This window comes from Pogona vitticeps, chromosome 3 (assembly GCF_051106095.1).
Source record: "Pogona vitticeps strain Pit_001003342236 chromosome 3, PviZW2.1, whole genome shotgun sequence".
Classification (NCBI taxonomy): Eukaryota; Metazoa; Chordata; class Lepidosauria; order Squamata; family Agamidae; genus Pogona; species Pogona vitticeps.
In genome coordinates this window covers 28,424,907-28,451,618 of record NC_135785.1, presented here as the reverse complement: position 1 = coordinate 28,451,618, position 26,712 = coordinate 28,424,907, and the positions used below count along the sequence as shown (strand labels likewise).

At 39.2% G+C, this 26,712-nt stretch overlaps 1 protein-coding gene across 2 annotated transcripts in view; it reads left to right on the top strand.

Annotated features, from left to right (window-relative positions):
• Window positions 1-26,313, top strand: part of TSC22D2 (TSC22 domain family member 2) — a 47,542-nt gene extending 21,229 nt beyond the window's left edge. Inside the window, exons 2-4 of one of the 2 annotated variants that reach the window (XM_020781877.3) lie at window positions 10,483-10,554; window positions 21,465-21,516; window positions 24,648-26,313. In XM_020781877.3, the coding sequence (XP_020637536.2) occupies window positions 10,483-10,554; window positions 21,465-21,516; window positions 24,648-24,908 (385 nt within the window). In that variant the 3' untranslated portion in view covers window positions 24,909-26,313. The remainder of the gene's footprint in view (window positions 1-10,482; window positions 10,555-21,464; window positions 21,517-24,647) is intronic. The other variant, XM_020781878.3, reaches the window with a different exon arrangement.
• The last annotated feature ends 399 nt before the right edge of the window (window positions 26,314-26,712 follow it).

The window sequence follows — 26,712 nt, the reverse complement described above, 5'->3', positions numbered from 1 at the left end:
TTTTTGAATTTGTTGTATTTTTTTCCCCCCATTGAAATGCATTGAATAGGTTTCAATGCATTTCAATTGGGGAACTGTGTTTCGCTTAGTGATGTTTCCTATGGTGATTTTCACTTAAGGACGGCAATCCGTTCCCATTGGAACGGATTATCTGGTTTTCAATGCATCTCTATGGGAAAACGCGTTTCGCTTAGCAATGTTTTCCCATAGTGATGTGTTTTTTTTGGCACCAATTAAAATAGTTAAGCAAGGCACCACTGGAAAAAGGTAAAGGTAAAGGTAAAGGTTCCCCTTGACAATTTTTGTCCAGTCGTGTCCGACTCTAGGGGGCGGCGCTCATCCCGCTCTTCAAGCCATAGAGCCAGCGTTTGTCCGAAGACAATCTTTCCGTGGTCACACTGTATTATCATATAATCTTTGTTAAAAAAAACCAAAAAAACCCAGCTGTAACTATGAAATCAAGTAAAACCATCCTAACCCTAAAAACCATTAAAATCAACTAAATGGATCAAAATGAATGAAAAGTTGAGTTTAAAAGAACATAGCAGGGCAGGAATTGCTCCTAGAATAATTTTGGTGTTATTAAAACTCACACCAGTTTGGTAGGACTTACAGATAAACAGCTGGAAAGAATCCAAGGAAGCAAATCATGCAGGTGTTTTGAATCTCATTTACTGTATGCTGTTCTCAGATACTATATGTACATTTGATTTGGGTGTTTTCACACGTGTGCTCTGACGCAGAATGTGGGTGATCTAAGCAGAGACAAATGCTGTTTTATCAGTTTTTTCAGCAGTAGAGATGGGCACAAACTGCTGTTTTGGTGGTTTGCCATTTATCCAACAGAGTTAGGCACTTCTCAGTCTTGCTTCCTCTGACGAGTACCCTCTCAGAGGCAGTGCTTCCCTGTGCTGCCTCTGAGTGGGTGCCCATTGAAGGAGGTAGAGCTGGGAAGTGCCAAACACCTTTTTGGACAAAGTATGAACTAGCATGAACTGTCAAACTGTCTATCCAGCAACCTATATGCTCTGTTCCCAAGGGAGAGAGTCACACTCGCCATGTGAGGAATAACCAGGTTCCTTTGTCAGCTCTGGTTCTCAGACTTTTCCATTGTCCTGCTGGGTTGGGACATTGCTTTGTTGAAGGCCCATTTTGGATATCCACAGGCCTTAGAGCATGTACAGTGGTGCCCCGCATAGCGAGGTTAATCCGTTCCGGATTAACCTTCACTATGCGAAAACATCGCTGTACGGGGCAGGAAAAGCCTATTGGGACGCATTAAACTTAGTTTAATCCATTCCAATAGGCGCCAAAACTTACCCCTCCAGCGATGTTTTCGCTGGTCTGGCGGCCATTTTGGAGCCACCGATCAGCTGTTCGGCAGCTCCAAAATGGCCGCCGGACGCCCCAATCGTCGCAAAGCGAGTGCGGCGATTGGGGCAGCTCCATATAGCGATCCCCAAAAAGGGATCGCTATACGAATTCTTCGTTATACGGTGCACCACTGTATATCTGAAAATCTCAAAAGGATTTTTGATAAACACCACATACCCATGTACTTTATAAAAACACTAAGGCAGAGACTAGTCCACCCAAAAGACCGGACACCAAAATACAGCAGGAACAGTAGAGTATATGCATTCCAATACAAAGAGGAGTTTTCGGACCTGTACATTTGAGAAAACAAACAGTCACTAAACAGAAGAATGGGCCAGCACAGGAGGGGCAACAGTTCACGACCACAGTCAGCAGTGTTTCTTCATTTGAAGGACACAGGACACTCATTTTATGACCAAGATGTACTCATTTTGGAGGAGAAGTGATTTGAGAGAGGGGTTAGGGAAGCCATACATTTGCATATAGAAAATCCCTCACTCACCAGGGGTGGAGGCCTTAGATACAATCTGCCTCCTATTTATCATTCTGCCCTTTCATCTGTCTCCAGAAAGATCAGGACCACACCCACCAGAAAGACCACTGTTAACAACTATTAATGACCCATGACAATGGGTGGAGAAGGACTGCAGAAGTGGGACTTTCATTCACCCCAGTCCTTTATCCATCTAACGAGCCTATTCAGATCAGAGAGAAGTGAAACCAAAGTGGAGGAAATATCAGGTATCTGCTAGACAGCGATTTCCGTGGAACGGATTAACATTGTCTTGCGAGGCACCACTGTATATTACAGATAGGTAACAACTTTAAAACAGACAGTAAAGATAGTGATAAGTACTTTCAGCAGTGTTCGGAATCCTTTCCTTGAATGAAGGTACACACCCCTTCCACAATCTGTGTTTCTAATAAGAACACTGGTAGGTATTTCTTGTTCTAAGAAGAAGTTCTAAGATGCCTCTCTATAAGAAGCTACAGGGAGTTTCAAGGGAAGAGATGCCTCTTTAACCAGCAATCATGTCAGTGCACTTCCTCACTTACTCCATCCATAAATCATTACAATTAATGACTGCTCGCTTTACTGATTTGTACTTGTGCTCAGTCGGAATGCAGTAAACATTTTCTAGAAATTATGCAAGAAACTTTGCTGTCTAGCAAGGGCAGAACACACCACATAAGAATGCAGCATCCAGAGTTTTGATTGACTTCTTACTTAGATTGTTATCTTGTTAGTTCTAAGACTTCAGTGGCTTCCACTTTGTTTTGGGGCTAAATTCAAACTACTGGTCTTGCTTATAACCTGGTTTGGAACAAGTACTTGAATGAGTGCATCCTTTTATCTAAGCATACCTGATTACCTGCTTGCTGAGGTCACCTAGTGATGCTGTCTTCCAAATATTATCTCCATTAGTGGTGAGAATTACATCTACAAGGGAGAGAGCTTATTCAGTAACAATGTACTGTATTTGTGAAATCCCTTCTCTAGGAAGTAAATCCTAGTGTTAGAAGTCATTAGGCATTGTTTATTTCTGGACATTTAAAAATCCTCTGGTATTTTAAGTATTTTACTCTTTTATTATTAGTTCTTTTTCTGTTGCTGCCTCTGTATTTGCCTTTGCTTGTTAGTAATTTTGGAAATGTTTGAATATTGATGTATAACGTATGGTTCAGAAATGTAGTGGGTTAAACAGGAAAAACATGTGGAGCAATGTAACAAGATGAAAGGTCATTGGCTAAGCATGATGCAAGAGTGAATTGCAGTTTTAGAAATATTTCTACCGGTGTAGTTAGAAGTTGAAGGTGCAAACTACCCAGGAAATCAAGGTGATAAAAAGTACATGGGGAGGGGGGAGAAAGGGTAAAGAAAAGTACATGGGGAGAAAGTGGTGTAGGAGATGTACATACAGAACACGAAGTAGAGTGGAAAGGTGAGGAAAGAAGTTGGGTAAGTGGTCACAGTAAAAAGTCCAGTTGCCATGACTCAGCTTTCAGATAATGTGGAAGGAAAGAAGCAGGAAGGAATGGAAAACAACTGACATTGGCATAACTAGCTAAGCACTGTAAGATTGTTGTCAAATTGTTAGGAAATCAGGATGTATGGCATACCTATCATATCTTTTAGCTGTGTTTTGAATAAGTGTGCTTTAATACAGAAGATATTCTTATGAAAACATTGGTTACTAAGCCTATTTCATGAAAGAAGTCTAAAAAACATCATGTAATCAGTTTTCTTCCTTAGTTAATGCTGACAGAAAGAGTGGGGTTTCATCTACTGTAGTTCTTGTATATTTCTAAACTGACAATTTAAGATAGCAAGCATTTAATTATTAAAATGTTTCATTTGAGAGGCAGGTCTACTCAGTTCATTCTAGGCAGGTAGAAGGAAATGTGCCAAGTATTTAAAAAGTGAAAAAATTTGTTTGAAGGGAAGATCGTATGAAGGGATTTTCTTCTCCTTTCCTCCCTTTTAGTGCCCTACCAAACCTCCCTAGAGTAGTAGAAAATTGCATCAGATTATGCAAAAACATCTGTGAGCAGAGGGAATTGGCAGAAGGTGTCTCTGATTTTGAGCAAGACTTACCTTTTAATTCCTACAAATGGCATTTTTTCATAATACTGTATTGTTTGGTTACATTATGGAGAAACATAGTACAAGTCATGTTGGGCAAGTAGAAACAATATAACATTTAGATTAATGTGTTTCAAATAACTGTACCAAGAAAGCATAGATAATTATACACACATAAATTATGCTTCTCATGTATTTAATGTGCATAGTAGGTATCTGTCAAGACTATGCTTCTTGAAAGATTGTTTTGGTAGAAAATAATGTTGGATATCAAATTAGAAAAACATGTTATATTTAAACAATTTTAAAATAAACTTGTTAGAGTGAGAAACAGTTTAAAAAGTATAACAAGAGTAAGTAGCACTAAAATATTTCACATTTTAAGTCAGGAGGAACATTTTAAAAGCTGTTTTAAAATTAGCTACGATGATATGAGATCATAGGAGAGACGCTGTGCTTGAGAAGAGGCTCTAATGCTTGCCAGCCTTACTGATGTTAGAACTTCTGAGGATGGTCTGAAAGCCTTGACAACTTCACATGTTGGTGGTCCTTCAAATAATCCAGACCCAAGGGTCTAATATTTCTTACATTGAGGTGCTAATTTTGTTCCATTGCTCTTATGAGATTATTTAAATTAATCTTTCTGTCCCTCAATACTCTGGCTAGAAAATGTCATTATAAAATTGAACAGTCTTCAGAGTGAGATAAAAATCTTTGCCAATTACTAATCTGAACTGGGAGTGGACCCATTGAACCGGTTGCTGAATAGTAAGCAAACATACATCAGTGGGTCATCTTTAGTTGGAATCAGCAATTGGTTATTGGCTTTGGAAAGAGAAATATTTGGAAATGAGAAATAATGGACTTGATTAGCTTTGTTTTCCAGCTCTGACTGAAGTTATTAATCCTGGAGGTTTTTTCCCCTCATAACACAGTAGCATGTTGAAAACTCTTAGGAAACCTTTTAAAAATCTCCAGGATTGCTAGAATGGTTTGCTTGAGTGATACAGATTATTTTGGAGTGGCAAACTGTAGTCCCTCAGTAACTTTGTAGACCAAGTCTGTCTCTGAACTGGAAATACAGTACCTGTTTGAATTGGCTTTGGTAGCTAGAATAATTAATTTTCTGATATAACTGCAAAAATCACTTTTTTTCTAAATGAACGTTTCAAATACTTAATATGCATCTTCTAAAAATAAAACCTGTATCTCTGTGTTGTGAACATTTATATTGAGTTCACAGCAAAGAAGAGAGCAGTTTCTCTTCAGGCTTTTCCTTAATGACTGGTGGTCTGAGGGGTTTAAAATGGATTTGTTGTGCTCTGTTGTTTAAATGTGTTGTAATCTCTTAGTTACCATTTTAATATAATACTTGTTTAATTCTTTTAAAATATTTTTATACTTATTGTTTTTAACTTTTAAATACTATTTTAATAATGTAAGCTGCCTTGGGTCCTTTTGAGGTGAAAGGCAGGATAGAAACAAATTGGTGGCATTAGGGTCACACAATTGTGTTTTTTGGAGTAATGATTGAGATCAAGATTTAAATTACTCTGCTTTAAATCAGGTCCACCCAGTTTGTAGATAAATATTAGCTCTTTGAATTTGTCCCAAAAATAAACTGGCATCTGATGCAGCTATACATGATCCAGCCATCTAGCTTTAATAAAGATGTGACTAGCCACATTATATATTTAGTCAAAGTACTCAAATTGCCTTTCAGTATGGTTCCAGTATAGAATCATCTTGCAGTAATCCTGTCTGAATGTAGTTAGGTGATGAGTAACCAAGACTAGATACCTCGTGGCGCAGTGGTTAAACTGCTGTACTGCAGCCAAAACTGTGCTCACGACCTGGGGTTCAATCCCAGGTAGCCGGCTCAAGGTTGACTCAGCCCTCTATCCTTCCAAGGTCAGTAAAATGAGTACCCAACTCGCTGGGGGGGGCAATGTGTAGCCTGCATAATTAACTTGTAAACCACCCAGAGAGTGCTTGAAGCACTATAAGGCGGTATATAAGCAGCACGCTTTGCTTTTTTGCTTTATGCCAAGTAGGGTCATAGCAGACATAACAGCCAAATTTATTTGACTGCTATGGTCTGCCATACTTGGTCTGCAATGAATTCAGAAAAAGACCCAACTTGTGGATTTCAGGAGATGCCTCTTTATCCAGGAACAGCTGACGTCTTATGAATTGGTAGGTTTTCCCCGCTTAAAAGTAATGCCATCTTCTTTGGGTTGATCTCCAACTTGTTAATTGTCATCCACGCTAAAACTACTTTCTCAGACCCGTCAATAGTAAAGCTCAGTTGTTTTGAGAATATTTGGAAGTAGACATGAGATATTCATACTGTATTTGTATCCCTATTGGCACTGCAGGTGCCTGGGAAGTCCAGCCCCTCCCCATCCCAACCAGCAGGTCCAGTTACTGGTCATCATGTGGCCTGTTCAGCAAGCAGAGTTCTCATTGCATCAGTTGTGGAAGTAGCCCAGCTGGTGCTTTCTTGCCTTCCAACGCAGCTGACCACTCTGGCGAGGAGGCAGGATGGTGACTCTCCCTGCTCAGCTGTTGCATGGTTGGCTATGTGTGGAGGCAGGAAAGCGCCAGCCAGGCTACTTCCATGATTGGCACAATGAGAATAATGCCAGCCATGCATGCTATGCAGCGACCAATAATTGGACCTGCTGGTTCGTGTTGGGGGAGTCACTAGATTTCCCAGGCACCTATGGTGCTAATATTCATATTTGTATTCATAGGAATATGAATTGAAATATCCCATGTCTATTTGGAAGCTGTCATATGGACTCTTCAGTCTCTGGGGCCAGAGCATTCAAAGAGATTCCAACCTTACAAAAGTTACAGGCATCCTGAAGGTCCAGTTTGATCATATAAAGAAGTTAAATAGTGTTAGTACATTGGCAATCCCAACCTGCTTTTTTAGTGCCTTAGATTTATTTATCAATGTTAAATAATCTTAAAGTATATGCTAATAAATGGAAATTTAGCCATGACAACTGGACTTCTTTCTTATTAGGTTGAAACATTTCGCTACTTATCCAAGTAGATTCTTCAGTCTGAGAAGAATTGGTAGGAGACCCCTGATATATCCTCCATGTAGGTTTCACTTTTCCCACTGCCTGGTCTAAATAGGCTCACTAGAAGGACAAAGAACAAGGAGGTGAGTGAGTCCTCTGTCCATCTAATGAACCTATTCAGACCAGGCACATGCCCAAGTAGGCTGTCCTGGCGACCTCCAGAGTGATTGCCGCAGTATCAGCATGTTGAAGGAATCTCAAAATCTGGCACTTCTCGGTATTCTTACATGTATTTATTTCCTGTATACAACTCTTATTTAGTTTGTTTTGCTGGAGTTACAATTATATTTTTTGTTCTTTTCCTTCCCTTCAACCTGTGGCTCCAGGGACTTTTTTAAAAAAAAAAAATACTCTGTTATCTCTAGGGGTAAATTCCCTTGTCATGCATGCAATAAATGTCACTTTCCTCTTTGTGAATGTACAGATGACAACTCATCAAACAGATGTTACAAATCCACAACCTACTTTTCTTAGATCATGTTTCATAAGCAGAAAACAGTAATTACATGGATTTTTTAAAAATACTGTAGGAAGTTGTAAGTAGCATTGGAAAACAGTTTCCTGTCTTCCATTTCTGCTGTGGGAATGTTGAAAGTAATATCTGAGAATGCGTAGTATGTGAGAGTACAGTGGTGCCTTGACTTATGAACGCCCCTACTTATGACCATTTCAAGTTACGACCAGCTCCGGCTGCAAAATTTTGCTTCTACTTGCGGCCGGAGCTTCCACTTATGAACAGAAAAAGACAGGGAAAAAAGGCAGGAAATTCAAATTTCCTACTATAGGTGGCAACGAGGCTGCTTCTTTGTAGCTCTTTCGCCCCAGCAGTTTGAGATCTTTGGAGGCTTGGGACTGGCTCCTTCTCCTTCTGAGTGTGTGTGTGTGTGTGTGTTTCCAGGGAGGCTTCAGGTTGCCTTGTAAGGTAAGGTGCTGTTTTTTGCTTTTTAAAAACTGTTTTTGGGTGTTTTTGCAGTGTGGTTTTGAGCTGAGGGGAGTTATGTTTCTGTGCTGTGATGGGTTTTGGGAGCTTTGTTTGTTTTTTGGTTCCCTCCCATTTCCAATGGGTCTTGGGGGTTTTTGTTGCTTTTTGGATTCCCCCCCCCCATTTCCAATGGGCCTTGGGGAGTTTGTTTGCTTTTTGGAAGTTCCCCCCATTTCCAATCTTGCCCATTCTGCTTAATTGCTTTTTGCTTTCTCTTGTTTGTATTTGCAATGGGTCTTGCACAGTTGATTAGTTTTTCGTTTGGTTTCTTTGCGTTAGGTCTTCCACACTTGATTGCTTTTTGACTTCACTTGTTTGCATTAATTGCATTTCAATGCATTCCAATGGGAAATGGTGCTTCAGCTTACAGCCATTTCAATTTACGCCCATCTTCTTGAACTAATTAAGTTCGTAAGTTGAGGCGTCACTGTACAACTTTATCAGTCCTGTAGAAGGATTTGTACTCAAATTGAAAAGTACTTCTATTTTGAATCACATTTCTCATCAGTAAAAGGGATTTAAATGTTTTCATATTTTTACATGCTCAACAGATGTAATGCATCCGTTTCTCTTCTAACTAACTTGCTTTTGTCATCCTTACCCTCCAAAACTTAATAAACCTCAGAGAAAGTGTTAACAATTGTCCTGCTGCAAATTACTTTATTTATTTTCCTTAGAAAAAATATTATTCATGCCCTTCTGAACGAAAATGATAATGTCACATAAGGTAGAATTTCTATGACATTTGGAACCTATGACTTTTGGCCTTTTATTTTGGATTTAGTTTTTGTAGTTTGACATAGGCCCATGAAAGCTTATGCCACATAAAACTTATTAATCTTTAAGATGCCGCAAGATTGTTGTTTTTGTTGCAGAAATTAAATGAGTACCTTGGAGCATTCTGTGTTTGCTACTGTTCAGACATAATACATAACTTTTTTTTTAGCATTATAAGGAAAAGCTTCAGCACAACTAAGGCTTATTTGCTGCATCCTTCCCTTTTCCCATCATCACGAGGAGGACATCAGAAACTGTTGGTAGTACCTAAGATTAGTAGCAATATAGCATGCCGTTGGATTGTTAAACTATGCTCAGTCTTAAATTAATTATGGATGAGAGAAACAAGTCAGATTAACAATTTGCCCACAACTTTTTTATTGGCAACCTGTGGTGAATAATCTAAAACTCCTGTGTCTTCTGGCAGTGAGATCAAGGCTCACTGTAGCATATTCTCGAAAGGCTAAATTGTAGTTTAGTGTTATGTTCAAACCAGCCTGTTCAGAAGTAGGATAAATGTTTGAGTGTTCCTCCACAGAAACACTTGTGTATTGCTGTTTTTTTTTCTGTTTTTATAAGCTTCATGTACATTTCTTTTGTGGGACAATAGGGTTTTTAAAGTGGGATTCCTACTTTGGGAAAAGACACAATGAAAAGTACTTTTCTTCTTTTTCTCTCTTTTTTAAAAATAGATAATTTGAAAATTACTGGGTTGGTGGCTCAGCAAACTATTCAGATACCTTCTCATTATTTGACTCAGAAGTGCACTGGTAACTTACATTTAGTGACTGCAATCTTGACTTGTTTAATCCATTAGTTGTGTTTGCCCTTTTTAAGTGAAGATCTTTGAAATTGTGTGTATTTCCTGTCACTTTTACTCTTCATTTGTCATTCTTCTGTACTTGGAAGTACGATCTTTGTCAATCTTTCCAGATACTATTGGAATGGAGCTGGGCTTGGGAATTTCTGCTTATCTGCATGACTTTTTCTGGTATCTTCTTTACCAAGTCTTAAAATTTCATGATAATGATTTTGTTGACTTTATTGTGAGTTTACATGTTGTGAAGAGCTACCCATGTGAGAAGATTTCTGAAGTGGCAGTACCTATATTTTGTGATGTGATGTAGCTGAAAGGTCAAGGACCTTTTAAATAGCAGGTGCGTTAGGTGAAAACAGGAAGGTTGAGTCTGTGCCAGGATGGGTTAAAATCAGTGGTTTTGTTTTAGATCAGATTGATTTAAATCACAATTTAAATCAAAAATTGATTTTTTTAAAAAATTAAATAGTAGAAAATATTGATTTTTTTTAAAAAAATTAAGTCCTATTTTAAATTGTGATTTAAATCAATTTGATCAAATCCACCTGTGCTGAGAGACACCTGGCTTGTCCCATTTGAAAATAGGATGGTGCTCTGCATGAAATGTAGGCCTGTCTAGCAAGGAATTTCTTAAAGCTTCTTCAACCTCTTTGGCATTCGTGTTTTTACACTTTCTGTTTCATGTGTAATTGAACTCTTCTGTCTTCTTTGTATTGTTCAGTAGTCTACAAGCTATTGGTAACCTTTGGACTTGTGGTCGCTATAACTATTTAAACCAGAAAACTCATTATTTTCCTTCAACAATATTGTTATCCGTTCTCAATCTTGTCTCATTTCCCGGCTCTCATAGGAATCCTTCAACTACTTTCTACAAAGTGTTCCATTCGAACAAGTTACGAGAATCAAAGAACCTCTGGGATAGGTATGAATACATAAGTATGAAAAGCATACATGCTAAGATATGCATGAACAGCTTTGCACTGTGCAGGTTTCTCGTCATAAAGAAAAATGACCACTTTAAAATTGTTTGTCTGTGTCCTCTGTTTACCTACTGTGACTTGACTGCTGTAGCTGCAGTCCAAAAAGCAGTGCAGTGGAATGATTGTTCTCTTGTCAGCCTCGTGGATTTAGCCCTATTCTTGCATCACCACTTTTTCTTTCTGTAGCTTGGATAGTGATAAATAAATGCGATGCTCACTAATGCTAGAATAGAAATACTGAACCTAGCTTTTGAAAGCTAGATGTTTTCAGAGTTATGACCAGTATTTTTCAAAACTCAAGGCATTTGAAATTGCAGAATTAAAACATCAAGGTTGGGTTGTTTGGCTTTAAATTGGAACAGTTGGGGCAAGTTTTAAAAGACTGTTTGGGCACAGCCATGCACTTGGCGAGAAACTGCAACAAATCCAACTTTGAGGATAAATATTTGTCAAAGTTGCATTACTAATTCAACTGCTGCAGTTTGGCTTTCTCACAATATTAATATTATAGTTTGAAATCCTGATGTTTTCTGGCTTACAGTGTTCTTGTCTGTTTTAGATTTTTCTGTTTATAGTTGAATGTTAAGCTCCATCATGCATTTGCTTTATTGAAGCAAATAACACTTGATGGCTTTCTTACATCTTGCTCAAGTCTTACTGTTGCCACTTCAAAATGGTCACATTCTGGTTTGCAGAACTGCAGGATTTAAAATCAAAATAGTGGTCTGAAAATGCTATTAATTATAAAAGAACTCATACATGTTAAGAGTTCTCTGACATAACTTTTTAAAAATTATTTTTAGTTAATGTTTCCTTTTAGCTACCTCTTGTCCAGTTTTTAAAAATAAAATTTTGGAGGTAGATTTGGTAAGGGATAAGTACTTGTATCCATGCCAGAATGACAAGTTCAAGAACACCTTGACAGACATCTTGCATTGATTGTATGTGAGTTAATCAAGTGTTCGTCTTAGAGAGACATGGCAGACCTGTGAGCTTTTGGAGGGTGAGCTTTGTCTCCATCAGCTCCAGTCAGTATGGCCCAATGTTGGCAGTATTGAGAGTTGTAATTCAGCAAGATCTGAAGAATCAGCTTGGTCTTTGATATCTGAATATATTATAGAACAGTAGAGCCAAATGGGTTGCATCTGGTGTTACATTTCCAGTCATTCTGTGTTTTATGCAGAATGGCTGTATTCCAGCACCTTATTTGGTCCACAAAGATGTTGTCATGCATGAAAGATGTCCTGTTGGCTAAATCTGTCTTTGGAGCAGCACTGAGCAGAGCTCTTATTGGCACATAAAAATGAAGGGAATATAACATAATTTGTGTTGATTGTGCAGAGGCATGACTTGGAAAGGCACGACTGAGGCAGAGATTGAATGTGTGGGGAAATTGAGTGATGAATAAACCCTATAATTCTGGAGTTATGTGACTGCAGTCTGCCAAGGCAATATACTAAACCTATTTTATTATAGTCACAAGATTTAGTCCCATTTCTTTGAAGAAATTATGAATTTTTGTATATCTTTTGGTGTATTCTGTCAGGCTTTTCAATATAACACTTAAAACGGAAAAGACTGTGGTCATGGAAATAAAAGGAGGTCACTAACAACAATTAGGGAATTTAGACAGCTCTACTAGATGCTAAATTGCTAGGAAAGACATGTGCTAGTCGAAGCAGGATATGAAACACACTCATCTGCAGGGTACTCATTTCTAGCTTGTGGCAAGCTGATTCTGTTTTAGTGGCAGTGTGCTAAATGAGGGCTGGTTTAAAAGTCTGCTGTTTGCCTTGGTTGCTGAATGCAATGTTTAGCTCCTTGTTGTCCCATTGAACAACATGACACCTTTTGATCATATTTAGAAATTTAACCAGCTAGACTGCAGCACCGGCCAGTGCCTGCTGTAGTTGGTGAGGGAGAAGGCACAGCTTCCATGGGTGGGTGGGGTCAGGAATGGCAGGCAGACTGGGGGAAATTGGGTTATTCACAGGGGGACGCATGGACAAGCAAGTATTTACACAAATAGGAAAGCAGGCATTCACTCAGATACTGCTTCACCAGACATGACATTAATTTACTCCACAGCTCAGTTGGGGAGCAGAAAATTATACCTCAACTCAAAATCAGTACTTTTTATATTTGCTGCTGCTTTCTCTGCCTGATTTCAGAACTAACCAGTTGGTTTCTCTATTTATATTAGTGTTCTCATTTTCTCTCTCCCTAGCTTCCTTCACACTTATGTACTCACACTCATACTATTATACAGTGGGGAGATCAAAAGAAGGGAAACATACCCTGTTTTCCCGAAAAAAGACCTAGCCTGAAAATAAGCCCTTAGTATGATTTTTCAGGATGCTCATAATATAAGCCCTACCCCAAAAAATAAGCCCCTGTTAAGTGAAACCCTGCCCTCCACCATTGTGCAGCATTGTGCAGCAACCAGAAGATGACATGACTGTAAAATAAAACATCCCCTGAAAATAAGCCCTAATGTGTTTTATTGTAGTTGAATGTTAAGCTCCATCATGCATTTGCTTTATTGAAGCAAATAACTTCATGTGTGTTTTTTTTTGGAGCAAAAATTAATATAAGACCCTGTCTTATTTTTGGGGAAACACAGTAGTAGAACCTCGACCTTTGGTCTTCAGTTAAGGAGGCAAGGATGGCAGGACCAGCTGAGGGTCACCTATTCTAAGGTGGGAGGGTGCCTTGTTTTTCCTAATGGACCAGTCTATACTGCTCCCCCTCATATGTGTGTGTGTGTGCGCGCGCGCACACACACACACACACACACACACACATATACACTGCAGATTGTATCATCTTAGTTGGTTTTGTAAAGCTGTTTCTTGGCAGACAAAAAAGAAATCAGGTCATTGGTTTAACAAAAATTTTTCTTAGAAGACAAAAAGGTGATTGGTTACTCGCTTGCTCCAATCGTCTGTCTTTTCTTTCGGAACACAGGTGGGCAAAATGTGGCCTTTCAGAAGTTAGACTACAACTCCTGTCAGCCATAGCCAGCGTAACTACTGGCAAGAAATGATGGGTGTTGCAAGCTAATGACATCTGGATAGTTCACATATTCCCCACATCTATTTCAGCAGGATGAAGTTCTAGCAGATATCTCAGTATCTCACAGTTTCCATGCTTTCCACTGCCCATAAAGCATAAATAAGAATTTAAAAAAAAAACCAGGCAAATGGAGTGAAGCGAAGAAACTGAAAGATAGTATTTGTTTTGATATCAAAATATTTGATATTTCTCACAGGTTGGCCCAGTCTTAGTGGCAGTCGGCTAATAGAACCTTTATTTGAATGGATATTTTAGCATTCTTTTGGAAAGGTGTTTTACAGTAGCTGTAAATTTGATGCAGTTTCTGTGAAACTGGCACCAGACACATCATGGACTAGTTTTTATTTTTGAAAACACAGTCTAACATATGAAGCAGGACTTAAATGAATTAAGCTGTAGCATATAGCGTAATTTGCTTCTGTTGAACACCCAGATAGGTAGACTTATTTTAACATTTTAATAAGTTCTGTGTCAAAAATGTCACTCTTTGACATTTTTCTTTTTAAATGAGTATAGCATGCTCTTTTGTAACTTGCCATTTTCCTGGGAGTATTTTGAAGCCAACGAAAATTATAAGTAGTTACAAGAGACTGAATACTGCCCTGTAGAATACAGCAGGGTGACCTAGTATCTGAAGAGACATAGATGGTTATCTTTTATGACCATTTTAATATACTTGTAATATAGAGGTGTGTTTTTTGGGGGGTAAATCAAGTTAATCACTTACCACAGTTTCCTTTGGGAACCTTCTGTGTGTCTTCATGCTCCCCAATTTAACCTTGGTTGCTAGGTGCATTTATCTCAAGAGACTTTTGCTCTTAAGTAACTCAAAATAGGAGGTTGGGGAGGAGTATGGAATAGTTAATTTGAAATCAGACTTTTCAAATACTATTTCTAACAAGTCATATTTAAACATATTTATTTCTGTATATTAGTAATTCCTTAAAAATCATGGTGCTCAGTTAATGATCTGGGAGTATCTGCAGTTATAGTATTTGACTAGTGAGAGCAACGAGGTAAAAGTAATAAAAATGTAAAAAAAAATTTAAAGTATTTAAATCATAATGCATTTGTTGCTTCATTGGTTTACCAAAGTTCTGTTATAATATACTGTTACTTTGAAAATAATTTGTTATTTTGAAAATGATTTGTAACCACTTAAAATAGATTTATCAGTTTTGTGATTTCAGGATCTTATGTATAAGCTGTTCCTGCTGTAACTTGCAGCTGCAGAAGGAATGTTGAGCAAATTGTTCTACCAAAGTCCCTAGAATAGCCTACAAGTGATCCTATGCAAGTGGACGTTTATTCATACAGTAAACAGTCATAGCATTCACATTTTAGGTTTCTTGTGGATGTGCCATGGGAATAATTCCTGGCATGCTGCTCTTTGCATGTATTCTAAACATGATTTTCAGCTGCAAATCAGTTACTAACCAGGCTGGGCAAGGGTCAAGGGAGGAGGTGGTGGCACGAGAGCGGTCAAGCGCTTTGTTCACCATATCCGGCATCACAGGCTGAAAGAGATCAAGTCTTGTCAGGCAAGGTGGAGCACTGGACGTCTCTGCTCGATTTACTGTGTTCAAAAAAAGGAGAGAGCTCCCGGCGGATGGCTTCCACTTTAGATTTCAAAAATGCTGCAAATTGGTCAGGTGAAATACTAATAGGAGACCCATCACTTAGACCAACTCCGGATAGATTGCGAACTATACGGAAAAGTTCAGCCTGCTGATTTGAAGCTTCGCTCGACTGGCAGCCCTCACCTTAGTAAAATAGTGGTTAGTCGTGATCCTGACAGCTTTATGATTATAATCTGTCAGGTTCCGTCTCCAAATGCACTCTAGCCTTCTCCTGTCATGCTTCATACCTTGCAGCTCCTGGTTAAACCAGGGCACTGGCCGAGCTCTGCAATGGAGAGGACGTTTAGGAGCGATCGTGTCAACAGCCCTGGTGGCGGCAGCAAGCCAGCCATCAACCAGAGCCTTGATAGGAGCGCCAGTCAGATCAGCCGGAATCCCTCTCATGGAGTCCTGGAATCCTATAGGATCCAGTGACCTTCGAGGGTGGGCCATGAAAATAGGTCTTTGCTCCCTGCGGGGAGTGAGAGCCACTGAGTGGTTACATTTAATTAGGTGGTGATCTGACCATGACAAGGAAACTGACACAAAAGGTCAGTTACCATCAGACCACACTCACTCTGCTCAGGGTAGAACACCAGATTTAGCGTGTGACCATCCACGTGGGTGGGGCCGTAAACATGTTGGGCCATGTCCAAGGAAGCCATGGTTTTCAAGAACTCAAGAGCCGGACCAGAAATCTCCACCTCCGCATGGATGTTGAAATCACCCAAGACTAGAAGCCTTAGGGATTCCAACAGTGCCATGGAGACAGAGTCCGCCAGCTCCAGTAAGGAAATGGCTGGGTCGCAGGGAGCGCAGTAACCCAGCAAGATCCCAATACCATCCCTGGCCCCAATCGACATGTGGAGGGCCTCCAGACCTGGCTTCACCACCGTAGAGCGCCTAACAATTTCCAGAGTGTTTCTATAAACAATGACTACTCCCCCCGCCCCTCCAGTCTACCCTGGTGCTGGACTGCATAACCGGGAGGACAGGCAAGAGTCAAGGGAACACCCCGTTCCCTGCCCATCCAGGTTTCGGTTATGCATGTCAGGTCTGCATCCTCCAGGATTATCATGTGTGGTGGTTATGCGAAAAAGCAAAAAATAAAAAATGATTTTTTTTTTAAAAAAAAGGTCACCGATTTGGGAACTGTCACAAGACATTGTTCAGCAAAAATTAAGTTTTAAACCTGAAATGTTATTATTGAATATAATGCCAGAAATTATTGATAAGAAAATAAAATTGATTGATTGATTGATTGATTGATTGATTGATTGATTGATTGATTGATTGATTGATTGATATCCCGCCCATCTGGTCTGGTCGACCACTCTGGGCGGCTTACAATAAAAAATATACAATAAACCATAAAAGTTTAACAGACAAACTGTGACACATGCAGTAATTAAACAAAAAAATGAGAAAAGAAAAAGAAATTAAGTATTGACAGGAGGGAAGGCCTGAACATACAACCATGTTTTTAGTTGACTCTTAAAAGTGCCCAGCGTAGGGGCCGCACGAATCACCAGAGGAAGGTTATTCCAGAGGCGAGGAGCCACCGCCGAGAAGGCTCGGTTTTGTGTCCTTTCCTTCCGGGCGTCCCTCGGCGTTAGGCTCCTCAACCTCACCTCCTGGCTTGTGTGGGTGATCCAAGTAGATCTAGGTGGAAGCAGGCTTTCCGCCAAGTATCACGGTCCTAAACCATTTAGGGCCTTATATGTAAGCATTAACACTTTGAAGTCAATGCAGAAACGGATGGGCAGCCAGTGCAGCATGGCCAGAGTAGGAGAGATATGTTGGTATTTTCTCACTCCAGTAAGGAGTCAGGCCGCCGCATTCTGCACCACCTGAAGTTTCCGCATCAGCTTCAAAGGGAGCCTCATGTAGAGCGTGTTACAGTAGTCTAATCTAGAGATTACGAGCACATGTACTAAGGTAGTGAGCACCCCCGTGTCTAGGTAAGGTCGTAGCGGGCAATCCGCCAAAGGTGGAAAAAGGCGGTGCAGACTATCGACGCCACCTGCGTTTCCATGGTGAGTGTCGGGTCCAGGTACACCCCCAGGCTGCGGACCCCACTCTTTGCGGCCAGGGCCACCCCCCCCAAACATAAGGGAGTTTCCCATGCCACCATCCACAAGGCCACCCACCCTCAGAACTTCCGTCTTGTCTGGGTTCAGCCTCAGCCCGTTCTCCTGCATCCATTGCAGTACGGCCCCCAGGCAGCGCTGGAGGGACAGGACGGCATCACCTGCAGTTGGTGAAAAGGAGATGTAGAGCTGGGTGTCATCAGCATATTGATGACACGATGCTCCACACCCCCTGATGACCCCACCCAGCGGCCTTATATAGATGTTAAACAACATTGAGGAAATAGTCAACCCCTGTGGAACCCCACATTTGAGACTCCATGGGGCCGAAATACTCTCCCCAAACTGCACTCTCTGGGGGCGGTCCTCCAAGAAGGAACGGAACCAAGCCAGAGCCAAGCCACCAATACCCAACTCAGAGAGCCTCCCCAGGAGGATACCGTGGTTGACGGTGTCAAAGGCCGCCGAGATGTCGAGGAGGACCAACAAAGATATTTTACCCCTGTCGGCCTCCCTCAACAAATTGTACAGGGCGACCAATGCCGTCTCTGTACCATGGCACGGCCTAAAGCCTGACTGAAATGGATCCAGGGCATCTGTTTCATCCAGATGTGCCTGAAGCTGGTCAGCCACCACCCCCTCAACCACTTTGCTCATGAAAGAAACATTGGCGACGGGCCTATAATTGCCAATTTCGTCCAATATAGTTTACTGTATATATTTACTGCAGCTAGGTTACTCTGGGCCCAAAAATGGAAGAATGGAGAAACACCAACGATGGAAGAGCGATTAAAGAAGCTATTGGACATTGCAGAACTAGATATGCTTTCAGAGGCATTATGGGCTCAACCTAGACACTTTGTAAAGGAAACCTGAAAGCTGATATATAATTGGGCCCAGGAAAATACAGGAATTTAGGGGAAGAATTAGCTTATGGTAAATCAGTGCTCACTAGCATCCGTTGATGATATGCAGATGACCAGACGATGGCGAAATCTCTGATCTATAGGTGTAGTTGGGATGTTTAGTTTTGATGTTTTGTTGTTATTACTGTTAGGTTTTAGTTTTTTTGTTCTGTATGTTGGTATGTATGAATAAAAATAAGTTTAAAAAAGGAAAGGAAAGGAAAAAAATAGGTATAATGTATGATTTGACTCTCAACCACAATCTTAATTAGATATCCTTTTGGGTTTAATCCATTTGCTACACTAGTAAATGTACTATTGATATTTACCTTTAGTTCTTCCCAGAAGTCTGACCTGGGAGTCTTTTTTTCTTTTGCTTCATTTTTTTATTGTCTCCTCATAGGTTTTGGAGGTATAAAATATTCAAAAGTTGTTTAGCACTGCAGCCTTCTGCATAGTCCTAATAAGAGTTAGAGTACTATTGTCTATGAAGGATCTTCTACTAGTGTAACCTTCCACTGTGGCTGCTGCCCATCTAGAATTTCTCTGCCTCCCCCACCACGAACACATCCGTTGTTTTCAGTTGATATGCCTGTTAAGTCCTGAAGGAGATGCATCTTAGTCTATTGTCTCAACTTTGACCATTCTGCCTTGGGAGTCCAGGCTCTTGACAGAGTTTAGATTGCTGATGGCATTGCTCTCAGCTTCCTTAACACACTTAACAACCCACCTACCCCATTTTTTGTATGTAATCAAGAGGATTCTCTGTGACTAGCTGTTTTAGAAAGGAAAAGGTTAACAGAAGCCTTTGCTTCATAGAATATATACATGCCTATATCCCGTGTTTTCCTCACCCTTTCTCTTGCCTGTATGCACTTAAGTGAAACTTTAAGACAGTGCTAAACAACTCTGTCTACCATTTCTCACAAAACTTTGAAATCCAAATTTGATTAAACATAGTGACTGCCTTTCTTTTCATAAGAAGAATATAAGGGCCTTAAATGATTTGAGGAGTGTTCTTTTATTGATCAAGGTGTGTGAAGTTGAGATATCTAGGAAAGTTGTTTGAAAATGTAAACACTTGACCATGTGAAATGTTTAAGAGGCTACTTTTTATAGGAGCGGGTCCACAGAAACTCTTCTGACATAAAACCCATTTGCTTTATTGGCTGCTTTTAAAGGAGGTAAAATGTACAGCTTGGCTTCCAAATTCATATTGACCCATTTTGAAAAGCTTGCAAAAAGAAAGTCCACATTTCAGCATGGATATTTAACTTGTTTGCTCTTCAGCAAGATTTCCATCTTAGCATATTGTGTTGGCACTTCCTACAATTATATTTAGTACTCTTCTATCCTACCTTACCAAGGGACTTTGATGTGAATTACTGCTATAAATAGTGAACAATTTAACATTTCCACATGGTGGGAAGTGAGAGAAGACAGTGGATATTAACATCAGGACAACACGCCATTTTGGTGAATCTGTGAAGATGCTCTTTCAGCATGTATGAAGATTGTGCTGGTCTGCTGTTTCTTGATATTTTCTGAACAGTGCAATATTATTTGTTTTATCTTAAAGTTCTCTATAGTGGCACCATTTGAAAATTAAAACTTTCAAAATTGAGGCATGTTTTTGTAATAAAATGTGATCCAGTTGTGTGAGCATATAAATTAGTGTTCTGCTTGTCTGTTGATTTGCAAAAAAGCAGTAATTACATGTTAAAGTATTTGTTCACTTTGGAAGAGAGTGGGCTCTGTTGTCACAAATAACAAGTAGGTACAACTTCTTTGAGTGTATGTAGGATGCTTCGTGTTAAACTATGGCAACATTGATTGAATTCTCTCTCCACAGTGAAGTCAAGTATCAAACTTAAATTTAATTTAATGTCTGTAGCCATATAATTACTGAATTTCAATGCATTTAAAGATTATCATTTATATAAAATTCATAAAATTGGAGCTTAAAGCATCTAATTTAGTTAAGTTGGTTTGAAGTGCTCTAAAAATAATTATCTATTCAGTGTGGCCAAGGGCGATAGGTAATCATTGCTTCTCGAACCTGACCCCATGAATTCTGGTAATATTAAAAGCCTGTTGTGATTATGATATGGAGCTTGTTTTCTATACTGGATATTTCCTTTGGGCTTTTGAAGAGGAGTGTTTACTGATTTAATCCATCAGCACGAAACATCCTGAAATTAATGCAAAGATAAACCTGTGGAACGTGTGTTTATGTTATATTCAGGTCTAAAGTTCCATCACATAATCCATCCTAAATTAAACTCTTATATCCCATTAGTTTCAACTGAGTGAAAAAATAAACCTGACTCTCACATTGAAGCCATTAGAAGTTAATTACTCAAAGTTGTATTCAAACTCTTTCAACTGCTTAGTGGTGTAGCAGAGAACATATCCTAAATGTACTTTTATGGGTTTTTAAAAACTATCAAAACCTGTTTCCTGTCTTCTACATGTTCCATTATGAATTGGAAGTATTCAAATGGCAGAATACTTTACTTGTTTTACTGTAGATAAAGTTCGCTTTTTGCCATATTGGGTAATATGTAAGTTGGCTGTCCACATTGCCATACTGCCATACTGGACAAAACAAATTAATCAAAATGTCACTTTTACTCACACAGAAGGACTTGAATGGTTGGCTTGGTTATGATTATGAACTCTCCCAGTTGCATAGTAAGGGCCCTCAAAAGCAAGCCATGGCAACCAAGAGGACTGTGACAACACTTGTACTGTCAAAACCTTTGTGCCTGGCTCAGACAAGGGCCATAGACCATGTAGATTGTCTTATGGCACATCTGGAGGGAACTAGAAATGTCTGAATGCTATTGAAAGCATTTAAATATTCTAGTTCCATTGGTTTTGATAAGATATAAACATGTTTCATTGTCTCTGAAATATAATCCTTATCATTAGAGGATATCGTTGTGATCTGCTTGTCCCTGCATATATGGAGATAAGACCAGTCAACCTTAGAGGTTTGTAAATGAAATATAAGGAACATTGAGGGCGCTATACAAATGTTGCCAAATACGATGCAAGCCATATTCAAATAGATAGAGGATCTTTTTCAGTTTTACTGTATTTGTAAGATTCTGGTGAACATTAGAGTTCATTTCCTGTGTTTTTCTTTTCTTTTAAACAGTGCTTCTGGTGCAAGTGTTGTAGCCATTGACAACAAAATAGAACAGGCAATGGTAAGTAAAGAACTGAGTGCTCATTTTAGAACTCTACTGATTCTAGTTTTTTCAGCTTTATAGAAGTACGTGGATGAATTCTAATGTTCTTTTCAGATTTTAAGATAGAAAATCCTAAAACAGGCATGCATGCAGTTCTGTCTTTGAATTTCAGAGCTGGAAGGGACCATCAGGTCCAGCTCCTGTCAAGGAGGCCCAGTGGGGAATCAAACTTTCAAACTCTGGCTTTGCAACTAGAGGCCAAGCCACTGAGCTGTTCAGTAACTTTTTTTGGACCAATACTCCACACTGGTAGTAAACAGCAGCCACCTTACTTAAAGTGATATATAATATAATGTTTAGTATGAACATGGTAGGCTTCAGCCTTCCATTTGCCTTTATTTTGTTCTTGTGCGTTGTCATTTAAATAATTTTATTAGTAAATGAGCATCAGTATAAAAGCCATCTAAGAACTAATACTGCACTACTAGTATTTTCAAGAACTCTGAGCAATGTAAACTGTGTAAAATGATCAACTTACTGTAGTGTGGTTAACATTTATCAAACGAACTCCTAAATATTTTACCTTGCACAAAGGCAATTCAGATTCTGCAGCAAGACTGCTGTTACTTCAATCACCCGAAGCATTGTGGTGCTGAATGTTGGCAGTATCTTCTAATTTGTCAGCTAGCTCTTCAGTATGTGTACATTTCAGGTGATTAATTGCAAAAGCATAACACACTTAAGGGCTTTGGTTTACTAAAGGTTTGAAAGGCATAAAATAAGCTATAAAATCTTATGCTCCTTTGCTGGGTTAGGGGACAAAATCAAATCAGAGCTGAGATTCTGTAGTATAAATTATAAGCCATACAAACATGTTTGTGCCCTAAATCTAAATGAATATTGGCCAAAATTACATTTCATAGAATCCTTCATACTGCTTAAAGTAAACCATGTAAATAAATTTTATTAATAAGCAGTTGCCTGAATGTGTTGGCTCCCACCAGTATTTATGTGGCCACTGGAAACAAGCTATTATTGCTTTATATTACATTTTTTTAAAAAAAATCACGTATCTGCGTCTTCAGACATGTGTTCAATTCAACTTGTGATATAAAATGTGCAGCAAATCATTAAAAATAGTGATTTAGTTTATTTTTATTCAGAACAAAACAAAGCTTTATCCAGTATTAATCCAACATAGAATTTACTCACTGAAATTAAAACGATTTTCTAATGGTGATTAATAGAAGTTTTGTTTATCTTAATAGATTGACTCTAGACAGAACTAATAATTGCATGTAGCCATAAAAACCTACAGCTCTAAAACACAGATAAAAATACTATCTTCACCTGACATCTGAAGGATGGAACCATAGCTGGTAACTAGATCTCTCTGGGGAGTGTGTTCTAAAGGTGAATCATTATCACTAAAAAAGGTCCTGTGACCAACGTACAGTGGTGCCTTGCTTGACAATGTTAATTCGTTCCAGCGAAATCGCTGTAGAGTGAAAACATCGTCAAACGAAATGAAAAAATCCCATTTTTCAATGGGCTGAAAAACTCACCGTTCAGCGAAGATCCTCCATACCGCGGCCATTTTCGGTGCCTGTAAAGCAAAGAATCCGTCCTAGAAAACAGCGGGGGGCCATTTTGAAAGCCGGCGGCCATTTGGAACCCCGATGATCAGCTGTTTGCTGATCATTATGAAGTGAAAAATCGGTTCCCGAAGCAGGGAACTGATCATCGCTAAGCGAAATTCCCCCATTTAAACCATCATTTTGCGATCGCAAAAACGTCAATGTAATGCGGATTCGTCGTAGAGTGGGGTAATCATCCAGCAGGGCACGACTGTACGTTCTAATTTTCAACTCCGCCTCACTCTTGCACAGCTTCGCCCCTGCCTGCATGCGTGACTCCGCCCCTCCCCGGGCACTCTGTTCCATGCGACAGAACCTAACGTGATTGCTGCACAGAGGAAGACAGCTGCTCAGAGGGAAGCGGAGTCATGCACACATGCGCACACCCAGCTTAGTGGGAACCTTGCCTGTGACTAGTTGCAACCCATCCAGTCTTTAAAGTCTGAGCAGCAGCAAACTTTCTGAATGTAGAAGTGAATGGATGTCTTCATACAGGAGAAGGTGGTCCTTCGTTCAGATAGTATGTTCTGATAAAATGAATGCTGCTCGTTAGACCCTCAGACTGAGTTGAGCAAGACTAACAAGCTCCAGGTTTTAAACTAGTATTTATAACCATATGTTTTCTCAGAGAGCTGTTGGGTATTCGTGCCGTGCAAGTAGATTAGTTTCCAGAGTACCAGCTCTGTTAGCCTCAGTGTCACAGCTGTAAATGGGAGTAGACAAAGGCTGTATTCATGCATAATCACAAAGAATGTACAATATTCAAAGCTAAACACTATAGCAAAAGGGGGAGTACTTCATAGACATTATAGAACAACCATATATGGCTTTACTTGAGGAACAAAGGGATTCATTTGTGCATGATAACATTTCTGCAAAAGCTTACTTCTTTCACAGACCCTCAGATATAAAAGAGAAGAACTTCCACTATGTTAGTTAAGGTGGCAAGCCAGCTGACAGCAGTTGCTTTCCTTTATTTTCCCACGCTTACCTGTAATGGTTGGTTGAAGCAGCTGGAAAACAAGTGAGGGAAAACAATCTTCATATTTATAAAAGCCTTCCATCAGTGTGACTCGCACACAGACAAGCTGGTATTTTCCCTCTGTACAGTTAGGAAACCCACTTGATGTCTTTGGTGTGTCTCATTCCATAATAGATATTACCACATGTAGCCCCCTAGGGAGCTAAAGGGGCCTCCCAGCATCTTCTGTCCCACAAAATATCTACAGCTGTTTGGGGCTCAGAGAGTTCCCTTCTGTCCCATTCAGGATGAGGGGGAGGGGGGTTTGCCAAAGTTTTGACAGCCTCCAGCTTTCTCAGGAATGGACATTCAAAGCCCTTCGGCCTCTAGAGACTGCTTATCCCTGATCCAGTGGTTTGTGATCTGGCTGCTTTGTAATTATACAGTCCTTCGGTAGAACTTGTGTATATAATTGGTACTGTTTGATTTCTAGAAATCTGTCTTTTACTTGTGTATGGAAACCTCTCTAATGACTGATTTGTCATTTACAGGATCTGGTGAAAAGCCATTTGATGTATGCAGTCAGAGAAGAAGTAGAAGTACTGAAGGAACAAATAAAAGAATTAGTTGAAAGAAACTCTTTACTTGAACGGGAAAATGCACTGTTAAAATCTCTCTCAAACAATGATCAGTTATCCCAACTTTCAACCCAACAGGCCAACCCCAGTAGCACTTCTCAACAGCAGACAGCGATAGCACAGCCTCCGCAGCCAACACAACCTCCGCAGCAGCCGAATGTCTCCTCAGCATAAAGCTTTCTTGCCTCGTTAAGAAACTGAAAGCAATCTGTCCTTGTGTGCCACTGGTATTCTTTCCACTTTATATGAAAGCAAGTAGCCATGCTTCAGTTGTGTGTTTTGGCCTTTTCAGTATTAGACAATCATTCTACAAGAGCTTTTCCTCACTGAGATGTCATACAGCACAGTTGGTGTCCAATTACACCATCAGTGTACAAGGGAAAATGATAGAAGGAGTAACAATGCAAAAGTCTGCATTTATTTTGGTGCACATGAGTGGGGTCTTTAAGAGCTTTGGTGAGGCTCTTCAAGGTTTCCATTACTCATGGATTACTTTGAGCCTTGCTTTTCATGTAGTAACAATTCATCCTTAGAGCCACTGTTTTCTCAATTACAAGTAACATTTGCCTACATTAGTTTCATTTATTTGTGTTTTATTTATTACAGGGCTGCTATTCATAATGTACATGAACAATGTCACAGAACTTTTAATTTTTTTAAAATAAATGTAAGTATCAGTAAAAATTGATAGACAGGATTGAGTTTAATAGATAAAATGTTTAGGCAATAATTGAACAAAAGAATCCTGGCATATTTCTAACACTAATGGCAATTTACCTTTTGGTATTTATTTTCAGTAGTTAAGACCCAGCTTGAATGTAAATTTTTGTATAGTGTAAGTATGAAGACCATAGTGCATCTGTACAGGTAGTCGCCAGTCATTGTGATATAATAATTGATGGGCTATTTTGATGAAGAAAACTTTGCTCATTTCTGTTTCTACTTTCTAATAGAGAAATTGCCATGATTCCTCTGCTTTTTGACATTTCGTATGATTTAGGGATGGGTGGGTAGGAATAAAAAGCTGTGAAATTGTTCAACCTACTTTGTAACCAAAGAAGCAAAGCTGTGTAATTGAGTTTTATTTTATAATGCACATTCTTTATGTATTTTTATTTAGTGTTCTCATTCACATTTTCTTTGCTGTCTAGCATGATCTGCATGACCTATAATCTTTGAACCACTTTCGTACCTCATGTTTTATCCAGCACTCTTATTGTGATATGTAATAGTCTGTGAACAATGTCAAATAAAAAAAAAGAAAGAACAGCTAGTGTTGGTGGAAATGAGCTGGTGTGTTACACACTAGTTTAAAAATGAAGTGAGCCATCTTTTGTTCATTTAAAATGGTGTTTTGAATTTCGTATGCAGAAAACGTTTTGTTACATTGCAGATTTTAATGTATTTAATAAATGCAACATGCAGATTAAGTGCAGTGTATACTGAGTATTTAAATTAAAATGTACATTTCATAAATACAGTTTCAAGAGACCATTTGTGTATACTAACGTAGTATGTCAGAAGTTGATGTACAATATATTTTAACACTTTCTGAAATTAAACTGCAGTTTTGTTGAAAGATCTGGCTCTACATGTGTTCAGAGTATAAAGAGTGCTTAGATCAGTTTTCAGAATTAGTCTGAAACAATAAATTTAAAATATATAAGCTACAACTCTATGCATTCTTATGTAAAGTAATCTCATTGCACATAGTGGGACTTCAATGAATGTGGCACATTTTTAAAATTAATTTATCTGAAGAACAATGTTATCTACCGAACTAGAATAAATATCTCAAATATTTAGAATAATCCCACACAGCTACATACTTTTAAATCGGGTGCACACAAGCAGGAATCAAGGTGGTGTTTACTATATCAGAGACCACCACCCAGAGGGTTCTGGGTTTCAGAGGTTCAGATGCCTGATGAAGTGAAACCAGTTAACTCTCTCTAGAATCTAGGCTAGGGAGTATGTG